Source organism: Schistocerca serialis, chromosome 6 (genome assembly GCF_023864345.2).
Source record: "Schistocerca serialis cubense isolate TAMUIC-IGC-003099 chromosome 6, iqSchSeri2.2, whole genome shotgun sequence".
Taxonomy (NCBI): domain Eukaryota; kingdom Metazoa; phylum Arthropoda; class Insecta; order Orthoptera; family Acrididae; genus Schistocerca; species Schistocerca serialis.
Window position 1 is genome coordinate 715,032,835 of NC_064643.1, and position 15,319 is coordinate 715,048,153.

Here is a 15,319-nt window from a genome sequence, read left to right on the forward strand (position 1 = left end):
ACTCTGGAGATCCCAATCATGTAACATAGTAAGGATTTGATGATGCCATGTCACATCATAAGCCTTCTGTAGGTCAAAAAAGTTAGTGGTGGGATACTGATGATGTGTACATGTCATCTGGATGGTTGACTCCAGGTGCAGCAAATTATCAGCAGTGGAGTGGTCTTTGCAAAAACTGTCCTGAGATGCAGCCGAAAGGCCCCAAGAAATAAGGAGACAATGCAGGCACTTGCTAGCCATGCAGTCGAGCAACTTACAGAGAATGTTGGTAAGGCTGACTGGGCAAAAGCTGTCTGTCTCTAGAGGGTTCTTACCCAGGTTCAGCACCAGAACTGTCATGCCTCCAAGATGTGAACTCATCCTCATTCCAGATCTGATTGAAGAGGGCAAGGACGTGATGGTGACAATCCACAGAGAGAGGCATCAGGATTTGGTTGTGGACATGGACTGGCCTTGGGGCCATATCAGAGCAATAGGCTACAGCACCCAGGTGGCGGTTAGTGAAAGATAAGTGCTTCCGCTCCACCTGCTGTTTTATGAGCCGAAAGGTGGGGCAGTAGTTCTCAGATGCAGATGCGTGAGCATAATACTCAGCAATATGTTTGGCGATGGTGCCTGGATCAGTATAAATGGCACCATCTAAAAAAAATACTTGGTGCAACTGCAGGTACTGGAAGCCATAGAGGCATCTGACCTTTGTCCATACCTGTGATGGAGAGATATGTAATGCAATGGCGGACACGTACTGTTCCCAGAATTCTTGCTTTCATCATTTTATGAGGTAGCTGATGCAGGCACGAAGTCATTTAAAGGCACTAAGGTGATCCAGTGCAGGGTGCCACTTATGGCATTGGAGAGCCTGCATACGGTGTCTAATGGCCGCAGCAATCTCTAGGGTCTATGAGGGTTCCGTCTTCAGACAGGGGGATCCTGAAGAAGAGGTCACAGTTTGGTTGGCTGCCCCATGAATGGCTGCTGTATGCTGAACAGCTGCATCAATACTACCTTTTGATGGGAAGCTAAGGACTACAGCAGAGGTGAACCCATCCCAGTCAGCGTAACTGAGAACCCATCTGGGTGGACACCCAGAGGAGTAACAATGAGGGAGGGACAGTACCACACAGGTCATTGTGGACCCTCTAGTGGACAAAAGGTAGAAACCAGTGCGGCAAAAGAAGTGATCAGTGGCTGAATAAGTTTCATACACCACAATGAAGTGTGTGAGGGCACCAGAGCTCAAGAGACATTACAAATGGTAAGACCACTTAAGAACGGGTATCAGGAAGTCAATGCCCCTTGTGGCCCATTTCACTTGTATGCAACAATAATTTGGTGAGTTGGATGATTAGGAAATTGTTGGATGGTGAGACCTAACTGTGAGAGTGTTTCTACCATCTGAACTGAAGGGGGAAGATGTCTACTTTGGCAAGGAGACTGTCTAAGGGATTAGACCAGAAAGTGTCAGCGGCCAGTCTTACTCTATGATGATTGGACAGGGCCCAATAAACGCGAAAGCTGAAAATGCCGCCGAGGCATAAACCTGGTAACCATTGTTTGAACAGGATGAGACCAGGGCATGGTAAATACTGAGGAGGGTAGCACAATCAGCATACAAAGAGGTGTGGGCAAAGAAGCACATAGCTTTCGGATGCAGCCAGTCTTAAGTTGATGAATATGGGTCAGCCACATCAACTTTTTATCAAATAACAGTCCCAAAAGTAGGGACTCTGTAATTGTGTCAAAGCTCTGGACATCCAAGTACAGTTTCAGATCAGGATGGACCGTGGTACAATGATAAAAATGTACGAGTTGCATTTTCACAGAGGAGAACTGGAAGTCATGGGAAAGCGTGACAGGAAAAACCCTGCAGGTGGTGCCTTGGAGCTGGAATTTTGCCAACACTACAGACTGGGAGCTGCAGTAAATGTGAAACTTCAACATACAGCAGGAGTGGTACGACAAAGCTCACTAGCCCACTGATAGTGATGAGAAAGATTAATACTCAGCTTGGAACACTGCAAAACACAGTTCTCTTGCAACCCTTGGGAGCTGATTGGTGTACTACTGGGATAAATACTGATAGTAAGCCTTGAAAATCCCAATCATAGAGGGTAAGTAAAATGTGATGGCACCAAGTGATGTTGCGTGACTCATGTCATGAAAGACTGCAATGAGGTGCTGGCATTTAGGAAAAGCCGAGTCCAACCTAATCAGATGGGTGGTTGTGAAACATCCTTCTCATAAACTGCACTGATAGGGGGAAGAAACACCCCATGATTCAAGAACCCAACATAAAGAACCCTTTCTTCCAAATACATTTGAAGGTCCAGAATAGATGGATCTTTAAGTACTAGTCAGATGTTGGATCATATTATGAATCAAATGAGGGCCTGGGAATGTATCGTGTGACAAGTCTAGAGCAGGGATCCCCAAAGTTCCTAGGGGTCGACATAAACGAAAACTGATTTAGGGGGTCGACGAGGTACCTTAGTACCTAGGTATTTTGTATCAATAGGAAAAAAACCAAAGATAGGCCCCTTATTCATAATAGTCTGCTAACTTAAAGCATTGCTAATTCTCACTCTGTCTCCTTCTTTGACCTAAGTCGGAATGAAAAATAACACTCTGTAGCAGCTGTTTTAAGTTAGCGGACCATTATGAATAAGGGGGTTGATCTTAAAAGTAGGTAATTTGGCCATGGGGGTCTGAGGTAACAGTTCATTTTGGAAAAGGGGTCACTTGTCCAAGAGACTTTGGGGATCCCTGGTCTAGAGCCTGATGCAGTTTCCAATCACTAAAAGCTTTATTTTATGATTTGCCATAACTGAGAAGTGGGTGGAGGGGGAGTGGCTATAGAGATGCCCACAGCTTGACTTTTACACATTCAAAAAGGTAGCTGGACTAGAAGAGAATGCCAACACTGTCACAAAGTGGGACAGAAGGCGTTCAGTGTGAACACACACATCATGAAGAAAGAAATGGAACAGTTTTTCATCTTTGGCAGTCAAAGACTATGGAGATTGGTCCACACTTGACGTGAAGTGGTATACCTTTTCCAAGCAAGAGATGTAGCACCCCCAGCATTTCTTCTTATACCATTTAATTAGATAGTAAGCCATAGCATAAAGCCACTTAAAAGTGAAGGCAATGGTCTGCAGAGGATGTCACTTGAGATGTTGCAGGGGCCTTACACTATCCTGAAGAACTGTTGCAAAGTCTTTGACTCACCATGGCACCAACTAGCAGCAGAGGGGGGACTTACAGAATGGGGAATAGCTGTTCCAGTGGCATGCATGATCATGTCCCAGGCATCTCCCACAATCTTGTCACTGCATTCTGACAGAGCGGCCTGAGACAGCAGCAGAAGTATACAAATACCAGTTGGCTCTTTGTAGAGCCCAACACGATACTTGGTCCATCAGTCAGTAACAAGGAAGTGTCAGTACTACTGGAAAGTGGCCACTGTCACAAAGATGGCCATGTAGTGACCACTGTAGTATCAAATCCATGGGATTGGGGGAAGAGATCGCAAGGCCAAAAGCCAAAATGTGCTATGGGGAGTGCTGAAGTGGGTAGGAGCACTGTCACCGAGGAGAAGTGGCATTTCCCCACAGATGGTGGTGGTGTACATTTAAGTCCACAAGCAGTGGGAAAGAGGGGAAGAGTAGTTGAATTACTGTGGTCATCTCAAGAGAGTGCCCTGTCAGGAGGTAAATAAAAGTTACAAATGGTGATCGCTGCTGACATTCGCACTTCCACTGCTATTACTTGCAATGTTTAATGGAGGGGAATTCAGTCAATGAAAACATCTGCACAAATCAATGTACAGACGTCTCCAGATGCCCTCTGTGGCAATGTGGTTCCAACAGAATGCACAATGCACATTAATCTCAGAGAGTTGGGGAATGGTCATCACTGAAGTTTGTTTCTCGTAAAGAAATTAGTTTAGTTTTAGCAAGTGCCAGTTGCCAGTTGCAGTTCCATGGGATCATCATGTTGAGGGTGTCCTCATTAGGTGTGAAGGGGCCAGGAGGCAGGTCACGACCCAGGATTATTGACTACATGAGAGGGGTCGAGAATATCAATGAACATATGTTCAGTCCGACAGTCCTGTGGCATGCATCTTGCGGCATGAAGCCTAGAAGGTCACTGAAGGAGTCACCTCCAGAGATTTCTCCTCCCTCTCTGCACCCACCTCTTTCACAACTTTTGGCAGTCAAGATTCTTGTAATAGTTTAACCACTGTGAGTGAAGGAATGGAAGAGGAATGGGCAGACCACGGTTCCTTCAGCCACTGGTTGGTGCAGAACCTACAATCTGTGGATTTCCAGGAAGGAACCCCGTCACCAATAGATGCTGGAGGAGGGTGCTGCTTCACCAGCCAGGTGCAGAGTGGTTCCTGAAGATGGTGCCACAGGAATCACAAGAGGGGAGTGCCTATTGTCTCCTTGGTCAAGTTTATTTGCATTATTACAGGATGATGATGTCGGGGGGGGGGGGGGGGGGGGGGGGGGAGGGGGTAAAAATACACCTGGTCCAGCTAATGATCTGAACATAGGCCTTGGTTTATATCATTGAGATTGGATACAACCTATCACATTTTTTCTGATCTTCAAAATATGAGAGGTGATCCTAACCTCCTGGTCCCAGATTTTGCTTTCTTGAGCAGATTAGCACACTTCAGGGATTAAAGGAGATAATTGTACCCACAACTGACTCGGACAGGTGGTAGTGCACATGGCATTTTTGTGAAGTGGTCAGTTTGTCTGCAAACTCATTTAAACCAAGTTCATTAGAAAGACCACGTTCTAAACCAACTAAAAAACTAGGTATGTTTTTGAAGTGTGAGCACATAAGGCCCTAAAACTGACAACAAGATGAAGGTGCACTAAAATATGGCCATATTCAACTGATATTAAAATTATATTGGACAGCTTTTATTATCTACAATTGTGTACTACTCTCTGGTAATATCAAAACTCCCGATGACTAGGAAATGAGATTGTCAAAGCAACTACTAGTAAGCAGTCTTTTTTGAGTTTTTAAACATCTCTAAAGCATTTAACTCTACAAAATTCTTTTTATGAAAAATGAAATAGAATGAAGAATCCAATAAAAAGGATAGTTTTTATCTTTTTTGTTGCTCTAATAATCTGAGCTTCTAATGGCATTAAATTTTCTTTCATCAAAGAATAAACTGAAATGAAGTGTTACAAGAACAGGTTTAAATATGGGCACACTCTAGTGGAACTATACTCTAGTTAAACTAGAGAAAACAATTTTTTGGCTATTGAAAAAATAACACTTCAGACCAGCAGAGTCTCTGGCCAAAATTAGTGAAAGAGATCAGCATCGAACCTTCAGTCAGGACAATATGCTGTGTGCATTTATGTGAAGGACTGGTGGATTGGAATTATCTGTGAGACTTCTGCTGAGCAGGAGGATGCTTTAATAAGCTTTGTTCTCCAACATGACCCAGTTGGCTACCAAGAAGTGAAAGGTGCTGCGTTCCAGAACAGCACTTTATTGCAGTTGTTCCAGCACCATCAGTGATTTCGCTTGGATAGCAGTAAAGTTTTGCTCATGACATTCAACAGTAAATTAATGAAAGCTGTAAGAAGTTCAAGTAACTTTAAGTAAACATAAGCTTGGTATCCTAAGAAAGATTCCTTCCAGCTTTGGCCTCTGCCAAAGAAATGGGTCATCAGGATGGAGATCCTGTGTAAAGAAACCCGTATCACACTTGGTAACCTGTGGTAAGAAAATCCACCCACAGCTGCTTTTGCACAGCTATCAGCCATGGGCCCTATGGCCAAGTAATGCTGATTTTCTCACTTTAAAAGAAAACAGCAATGTTTAAGCCACCATGGACCACAGCTACACACTTGTATATAATTTTTCTATCAGTACACTGATGTTCCAAAAATCTGCAAAATTTGCAAACAAAATTGGAATAAGACTAGTACATCAATAGCATTGCACAATAAAGACATACTCAAATTCCTGTACAGTGAGAAACCTTTCCAAAAAAAGGGTCAAGTCAGATTTCTATGAACTTCGCCAAAATTTATACAGTGGTTTAAAACATGAGCACAGTTTATATAAGTGTTTCATCTGTTATGCAACAATTTTACTACCATGATGTGCAGTACAATGGTAATGCATAGTTAGATTTTGAAATTTATAACTAGTTATATTTTGTATTATGCAGAAAAGACTTCTTTCTAGTTTTTCTGACTATTTCACTTCCTAGGCCTCAGGACTTTTGATATTACCTTCCCCAGAGTTTTACTAAACAACTGTAGAACATAATAAAAGATGTCAGAATACCGACAGAACACAGGTGTATTTTGAATGTTCCTCCACCTTCGTGTTTTTTTGAACCTTATATGTCCGCATTGCGAAACCAAATTATTTTTTTATGTGGATTAGAACACAATCTTCCTAATGAATATAGTTTAAAAGAGTTTGCACGAAACTCATTTTCATAGAAGTTGGGCAAACACACACATTTTTGGCATTTTTACAAAAATCATCAACTATGCCCTCAATCTGTAAACTACTGGAAAACAGTAGTAGGATGGAATTTTATACAGGGTGTACATAAAGTCCAGGAACGATTTCAATTATTTATTGCACAAGAGCCAAACATTGTACAGATATCATTCACATGTCATTTAGAAGAGAAACCTTGAAAGTTATTTTATGTATAATGCCACAGCGTAGTTTCGTAATTTGCCAACAGTCAGCGCTAGTCGTACACATGGCGAGTTCAAGTGCGGAGCGATCTTTCTGTGTGTTGGAGTTCAGATGTTCAGAACCAAGTACGGTAAGAAGCCACCAAACAAGGAAGGCCATTTACCACTGGCACGACAAATTCGTTACAACGGGTTGCTTGTGCCCAGCAAAGAGAAGTGGACTTCCCAGTGAGAGTGAAGTGAATGTGGAGCGCATACAAGAGACATTCACAGCTGAAGAATAGGATGCTAGCAGTAGCGGGGCCGAAAAAGGTAACACTTGTAAAATTTGTATCTCGTACTTCCGTTGACTACATAGGTCAACCGAAGAATAAAATATTGTAATAGCGCTAGCGAAGGGTTGACGTACGTTAAATTTGTATACGGTACTGCAGTTAACCTATATAGATTGACTGAAGTTTGAGATACAACTCATTCATGTCAACTGTCGTATTCCATTCTAACGTTACTTCTGTCCGGTTTCTTTTCCTTTCTTTTTTCACTAGTAGCCCATTCTTCAGTTGAGCACGAATGCATTAAAGCCGGCCGAAGTGGCCGTACGGTTAAAGGCGCTGCAGTCTGGAACCGCAAGACCGCTACGGTCGCAGGTTCGAATCCTGCCTTGGGCATGGATGTTTGTGATGTCCTTAGGTTAGTTAGGTTTAACTAGTTCTAAGTTCTAGGGGACTAATGACCTCAGCAGTTGAATCCCATAGTGCTCAGAGCCATTTGAATGCATTAAATTTGAGTGTGATTCCCCAAAGGTGAATGTTTTTTGTGCCTTGTCACGCTGAAAACTGTACGTGCCATTCTTCTCCGCCAAGAGCACTGTCACTGGATATTCCTACTTTGACATGTTGCAGCAATGGCTGATGCCTCAAATACATTCGGACTTTCCATTCATCTTTCAGCAGGGTAGGTCTCCACCCCATTTTCATTGTGAAGTTCGTAGGCACCTGAACACGGAGTTGCTGCATTGATGGATTGGCCGTGCTACACAAGGGGACAGCTGTTTCATGAAATGGCCTCCTCGATCACTAGATCTCACTCCGTGTGACTTCTGTGGGAACACATTAAAGATCTGTGCCACCTCTAGCACGTGATGTAGCAGAGTTCCGGAAGAGAGTACGGGAAGGGACTGCCACAGTCGACGATGCCATGCTGGGATGGGTATGGCAAGAATTCAATTACCATATTGATGTCTGCCGGGTCACTCATGATTTGTATATCGAATGTTGTGTGTACCCAGACTTTACGTACACCCTGTATTTGAAGACCTAGTATTGGTAAGCTATTATTTGCAAAGTTTCAATTTTATCTCACAATTACTTCCAGAGATACCCAACCAGTTGCAAATAACTATGGTATGCTGACCAAGGTTTCGACACCTCTAAGGGTGTCTTCATCAGAATGAAATTGAGAAACTGTAAAATTATGCTGCGAAAAAGCAAACTGCTCACAAAATTCTGTTTTATTATTTTGCTTAAGAGAGCACAAAAAATTCTAAAAGGTGGCCTAGTTTGTTTCTTACAAGAAAATATTGCTGGAGATATATCCCAAAGTTGCTGAAAACTCAGGAGCACACTGTTGAAAGCAGCACTACGGGGTCAGTGACTAAATCTCTGCAAGTATGAACGTGTGTCGTGAAACTTTACTAATGTGCAAATGTGCACACAAAATTCTATCAAAATCCACAATGGTCATGCGGGAACCCCTAGCCCATACAGCACTAATTATTAAATTGATTCATAATAAATAATTAATATTTATGTGTTCCAGTTATTAATATGAAATATATTTTGTGATGATGCCACTATGGGTTTATTATGGGACATATTACAGAACAGGTCTGAAGATGGTCAATGCTGACAGACCAAAAGTTTTGTGACCATTGACAGAAATAAAGGAAATTTATTCTCACTGAAAAATTTTTCAACTATGGCGTATGTGGGCATGCGGTGCAATGAATGAAATCTTATGTCAGTAAACAGAAAGCAATATGTGACAAAAAATCTGGATTTAGATCTGAAAACAGGGTTAATATGTATGGTACAGTGCGCCTCAAGGATATGTAACTTACTTGGCCTCTTTTGTTCAACCCACTTCTAAATAATATTGAAGTCAATGAGATGGACTGAAAAAATGCTGCATGCTGCTGATATGACACTGAATGTAGAAAACGACTTTGAACACTGGAAAGAAGTCAACAAATAACAGTACGGTGGCTCACACCGAATAATTTATTATAGGCCTATATATAAGAATGTTCACATTGTTCACAAATAGAGAAAAGGAAGATCACATAGACATATTCATAGATGAAATAAGTCTGGCGTTAGTACTATAGAATTTTTGATAATTCAGTTGACAACAAGCTTGAATGGGGACAATACATAATGTCTGATGCAAACTAAGCAATGTGATATTTATTATGAAACAGCTTTCACGATATGCTAACAAACACATGAATAGTGTACTGTGCTCTAGTTGAACCATACTTAGAGCATGGAATTGCTGTTTGTGGGATACTCGAGCAGCAATAATACAAAAAGAATTTTGTTTTGCAAAGAGGGCCATTGGGACCATCTTGAATAAAAGACAAATTGACTCTCACACATTTGTCTCCCATACCACAAAAAAACGATTTTATAGTGTAGAGGCGTACATGTGTAAACAATGAGAATTATTATTATTACTTGTATAAATGAACAGTAATCACTTTAATGTGTTATAGTATGTAAATATCTAAGACCCAAATATTGAGAGAAAAAATGTATGCAACATTGCAATCATTATTACCAATTTGATGTTTCGTATTTTAGGATATAAGCTAAATATCTAAGATATTCCGTTAAGTTTAAATCTCTTATATTACAAGTCACTCTGTAGAAGCAATTGAATAGTAAATAACTCTTGTTACGTAATTGTTATTAAATTTCTTAACAAACCCTTCGTATATTAACATCTGCATACTGTTTCGACAAGTTTTTCCATGTGCAAGGCTACAATTTCTTGACTTTTCGCTAACATAACATGGAACTAAGTGACATATGTTACGACATCGATGACATGTAGCTGTCAATATATTTGCATGAACAATCCAGGAATAATTCCATTATCGATAAGGAAAGCAGCACTCGACATTCTATACGCAATGCTAAATATTCTACCAAACAGATGCCATACACTTACCTTTCGATAAAAGTTATCCTATCACCAGCAAATCTGTCAGGAACTTCAAACCTGCAATGACTTGGCTGTAAGGAAAGACGTCGAAGAGATTCATTCTTACGAAGTGTTTGTATTATTCTTGCAGCCTCCTGTACACAAATCAAATCCATTGCGTCAAAGCTGATTGTAGCATTACGCAATTTCGTTGCAAAATGTTTAAGCTGGTACCGAGTTCGTAACACACTATCTTCATCTTTAGTTTTAAGCCTAAAATGGACTGTAGGCCAGAAGCTGGAATGAAACAGTGTACCTCGCCATTGCTTACACGTCGACGAAGCTCTAATTCTCTCTTTTTGAGACAAATAAGTGAAAACTTCTAACAAAATGACACTTGGCAGATGGTTCCAACTACCTTCCTCCATTGCCATCAATGACACCCTATCTGTTACAATCGAGGAGCAAAGATATGACGCAAATAACACAGCTGGTCCTCTTTCTATGTAAACTCAACATGTCGGCTGTCCCACCAGAGAAGTAAAATGTAGTGCATAATCAAGGAGTTTCGTAAATCGTGAATAAAACTTTCAATAACTTATAAACAACGAAGTCATTTCCGTGTGATTTTTCTGAGTGATTTGTTTCCCGAAAACATAGCGAATCATTTAATAATTGTGTTTCGTTATGTACTATCAAATATGCCAAGGTCTATTTTGAGTTTGCATTGAACTAAAATACTTTCAGGACAAGGAAAAAAATTGGACAGAAATAGTTTGGAGGCTTTTCTGTTTACTTTACTTATTAAGGGAATTGTAGCACCTGTGTTGATTACCAAGTGTCAAAATTGCGAAACGTATTTGTGTGGACTGGTGGTGCAAACGAATGACGTATGCTCTTGGCGTGGTAGAACGGCAGGAACTTGTATTTCAATAGCTATTAATTATCATAAATGTTGCCTAACCATGCTAGGAAACTCAATACGTATAACAGCCCATATAACAGTATCGTGCGTGCTATTGTGTAGTTTAATTTTATGTAGTGCAAAGACAGATATTGGAAATGCACATGAATCATTCAGCAGACTTCCCCGGTCCGAACCAGCAACAGACGTCAAATTGCATGAAGAAAAACAGAAGTCATCTGTATCTGTCAGACCACCAGCACAAGACAAGAAAAATAAAGATGTCACTCCGTCTACGAACGTTTCACATGCCAACAACGTGACAGTAACTGAACAATCTGCTGGTGAACAGACTGGTGGCAGGCCACAACGTAACTTGAATTCCGGAGCTCTTTTGCGAGGGTTTTCAGTTTTTGTTGGTCTCAGCGCCATTGTCGTGATATATATTGTAATAAGGGCGATAAGGTAAGCAATATTTTATGTTATAAGAAATAAAAACGTTGCTGTACGCTATCAGATTTTACAATCTGCAAGCTAAATTCAAAGTCTGCTTTATCGTACCTTTACAGTTTTCTCCCGGCATTAATCTCACTGACTTACCATGTCAGTGATGATCTAGAGAAAGTTGTGGTAGGCTGTGTCCATTATTTTCTTGTAATACCAGTCGACAGCTTCTACGTATATTTTTAGTGATGTCGCTTTGCCAAAACATTGCAAAAAAAAAGGGGGGGGGGGCGGTGTGTCACACAACTAGTTAAGTGCTGTATTACTCACTTGAACTATGGGTAATTCATTCTACAAAAAACGTGCATAATACAAATATAACGAAGTAATGTAAGCTATGAGTAGTGTAAGTATACTATTTGGCACAGTGGAGGCTTCATTGATAACCCTGTGACCTGTTGAGCAAGAGGTATATTCTCTTATTGTGACCCACATACTAGTATACACAATTGTTAATCATTACAAAAGTGTGTATGTATAACAGCAAATTTATAACACTGTTTTTAAAATTCAGTGGAAGTACAGTTCTGATGTCAATACAATACTCCAGATTTTCTCTAGTTTGTCAATTTCTGTTCTTATTCATTCACAGTTACTCATTGTGCTATTAATTAGATATATATGTTCCATGTATCAGATCTCTTAATGTAAATCCATCCTTATCATTTTTTATAAGTGAGCCATTCTCCTTTTTCATTTCAGTAAAAGTAATTTGGGAGTTCGGGGGGGGGGGGGGGGGGGGGGACTGAACTATAACTCAATTTATAGGCTGGATGTATATATGCTATTTGTATGTGTGTCTGTAGTACATGCTGGCCTTGTACAGATTACTTAATAATAGAATTGTTGAAATTTAATAAATATAATAAAATAGAGATAAACTAGAAGTGACTCCTCTAGGAGCAGAAGCTGGAAATACAGAAGCGTCCGATTCCACCCGTCTGCTTTGACCCATGACGTCACAAATATGGCGGAAACGACCATACACTACGACTCCAATATGGCGCCTATGACGTAATCACGTAAACATGACACCACTGACACGAAAGTACATTGAAAAACCACCATACACACGTTCCACAAAAAACCTAATGAAACTACCGGGACAAGAGTGGGAAATTGGCGGTTTTTGGGTGGGGACAAAGTAAACATAAACAAATTTACACACACACCACCATACCAAACCACACAAAATGACGAAAAAAACCGTCAACACAAAACTCCGCAAATTCCACTAAACACAATATCCTCTGGAATCGGACACTTCTCTTGACCTATATAGCTCAATGGCAGCTCCCGACCCCACAAATTGGAATCGAACTCTTCCCTTGACCTATATAGCGAACAGCAACTCCCGATACCGGAAAACCCACAGCCACTACCACACATTGGAATCGAACACTTCCCTTGACCTATATAAGTCAACAGAAACTACCGATACCAAATCATAAAACACAAATCTACAACCACGTCCACAATCGTCGCTATCTCAGAAAACACAACAAACCAACAAAATTGGAATCGAACACTTCCCTTGACCTGTTATCCTTCTGACATCTCCACATACAGCCGTCCCTGGTCCGAGACGCTGGAACTTTAAGTAAGCATCATTTCTTCATGACATACTAAACACTTGATGACTTCATCTAAAAATCCGAATAGTTGAAGAAATTTTATTAGAGACAACGCACTTTCCCCCATCATCGCCGCAACCGAAAACTGTTGACATTGTCAGTCATATTCATACCTACCAAAGACATAAAAAAAGCAATTTACCAAAACTCGCACACGACGAACAGAAAAAAGCTACAATAAAGTCGAAATAACAAAACTAAAGTCGTTAACTCGCTGAAAAATGTTCCGCTGAAAGCACAGTCCCGATACCACACACGCGCAATGCTATCACGCAAATGAACCCCATACGCCACGTAACACACTACCCATAAACACACCACCAGAGAGAACCACCGACCGTAACAATGCGCCACCTACAAACACACCACACATGCAAAGTAAACCAAAAACATCACCTAACACACCACCAGAGAGCACCACTGATCACATCAAAACTACACACACAAACACTCCACTCGCACAAACTAAATTCCGCATAGTCATGATGTTACACACCACAACAGCCTTACGTCATGGGTCAAAGCCGACGGGTGGGATCGGACGCTTCAGTCGACCCTAGAAGCTGATGAAGAGGACACAACTCTATTTTACATTAGTAATCAAGCAAGGCTGCAGGCTCTGAGTGATGTGATTTTGCTGCTTAATGGGGCCAACAATTTGTGTACGTGATACATCTACATCTGTACTGTGAATAAGCACAGGCTACTTCCCATTAGGATTTTTTCCCATTCATTTCATATATGAAGTCCAGGAAGAATGTTCACTCACACTTGTCTGTGTAAGTTGTAATTGATCAAATCTTGCCCTCATGGTCCCTACAGAAATTATATATAGGGTTTGTAGTTTAATTCATAAAGTCATCATGCAAAGCTGGTTCTTAAAACTTTGTAACTAGGTTTAGTGTCCATTCATGTTCTTCGCTATCTCTGTGACTGACTCCTATGTGTCATATATGTGAGCATTTGTACTGCCCTTCTTTGTAAACATTACATATCCCTTGTTGATCCTGTATGGTGTGGCTCCCACATACACTTGAGCAATGTGCTAGGGTGGGTTGCAGGGCTGTTTTGTAAGCAATCTCCTCTGCAGACTGATTGCATTTTGCTAATATTTTACCCCCCCCCCCCCCCCTCCTCCATGAACCACAGACCTTGCCGTGGGTGGGGAGGCTGGGAGGCTGGGAGGCTTATGTGCCTCAGGGATACAGATGGCCGTACCGTAGGTGCAACCACAACGGAGGGGTATTTGTTGAGAGGCCAGTCAATCTTGTGGTCCTGAAGAGGGGCAGCAGCCTTTTCAGTAGTTGCAGGGGCAACAGTCTGGATGATTGACTGATCTGGCCTTGTAACACTAACCAAAACGGCCTTACTGTGCTGGTACTGCGAACGGCTGAAAGCAAGGGGAAACTACAGCCGTAATTTTTCCCGAGAGCATGCAGCTTTACTATATGGTTAAATGATGATGGCGTCCTCTATAAATATTCCGGAGGTAAAATAGTCCCCCATTCGGATCTCCAGGCAGGGACTACTCAAGAGGACATAGTTATCAGGAGAAAGAAAACTGGTGTTCTACGGATCAGAGTGTGGAATGTCAGATCCCTTAATCGGGCAGGTAGGTTAGAAAATTTAAAAAGGGAAATGAATATGTTAAAGTTAGATATAGTGGGAATTAGTGAAGTTTGGTGGCAGGAGGAACAAGACTTTTGGTCAGTTGAATACAGGGTTATAAATACAAAATCAAATAGGGGTAATGCAGGAGTAGCTTCAATAATGAATAGGAAAATAGGAGTGCGGGTAAGCTACTACAAACAGCATAGTGAACGCATTATTGTGGCCAAGATAGACACGAAGCCCACGCCTACTACAGTAGTACAAATTTATATGCCAGCCTGCAGGTGATGAAAAAATTGATGAAATGTATGATGAGATAAAAGAAATTATTCAGATAGTGAAGGGAGACGAAAATTTAATAGTCATGGGTGACTGGAATTCGAGAATAGGAAAAGGGAGAGAAGAAAACATAGTAGGTGAATGTGGATCGGGGATAAGAAATGAAAGAGGAAGCCATCTGATAGAATTTTGCACAGAGCATAACTTAATCGTAGCTAACATCATAAAAGAAGATTGTATACATGGAAGAATCCTGGATATACTAGAAGGTATCAGATAGATTATATAATGGTAAGACAGAGATTTAGGAACCAGGTTTTAAATTGTAAGACATTTCCAGGGACAGATGTGGACTCTGACCACAATCTATTGGTTATGAACTATAGATTAAAACTGAAGAAACTGCAAAAAGGTGGGAATTTAAGGAGATGGGACCTGAATAAACTGACTAAACCAGAGGTTGTACAGCATTTCAGCGAGAACAT

At 41.0% G+C, this 15,319-nt stretch overlaps 2 protein-coding genes across 2 annotated transcripts in view; one reads left to right on the forward strand and one right to left on the reverse strand.

Moving 5' to 3' along the window:
* The window catches only part of LOC126484173 (F-box only protein 33), a 77,150-nt gene extending 66,775 nt beyond the window's left edge, over positions 1 to 10,375 (reverse strand). Inside the window, exon 1 of the mRNA XM_050107581.1 lies at positions 9,930 to 10,375. Within this exon, the coding sequence (XP_049963538.1) occupies positions 9,930 to 10,336 (407 nt within the window). The 5' untranslated portion in view covers positions 10,337 to 10,375. The remainder of the gene's footprint in view (positions 1 to 9,929) is intronic.
* Positions 10,376 to 10,694: 319 nt separating this feature from the next.
* LOC126484174 (membrane protein FAM174A-like) overlaps positions 10,695 to 15,319 on the forward strand; it is a 35,330-nt gene continuing 30,705 nt past the window's right edge. The window contains exon 1 of the mRNA XM_050107583.1: positions 10,695 to 11,271. Within this exon, the coding sequence (XP_049963540.1) occupies positions 10,868 to 11,271 (404 nt within the window). The 5' untranslated portion in view covers positions 10,695 to 10,867. The remainder of the gene's footprint in view (positions 11,272 to 15,319) is intronic.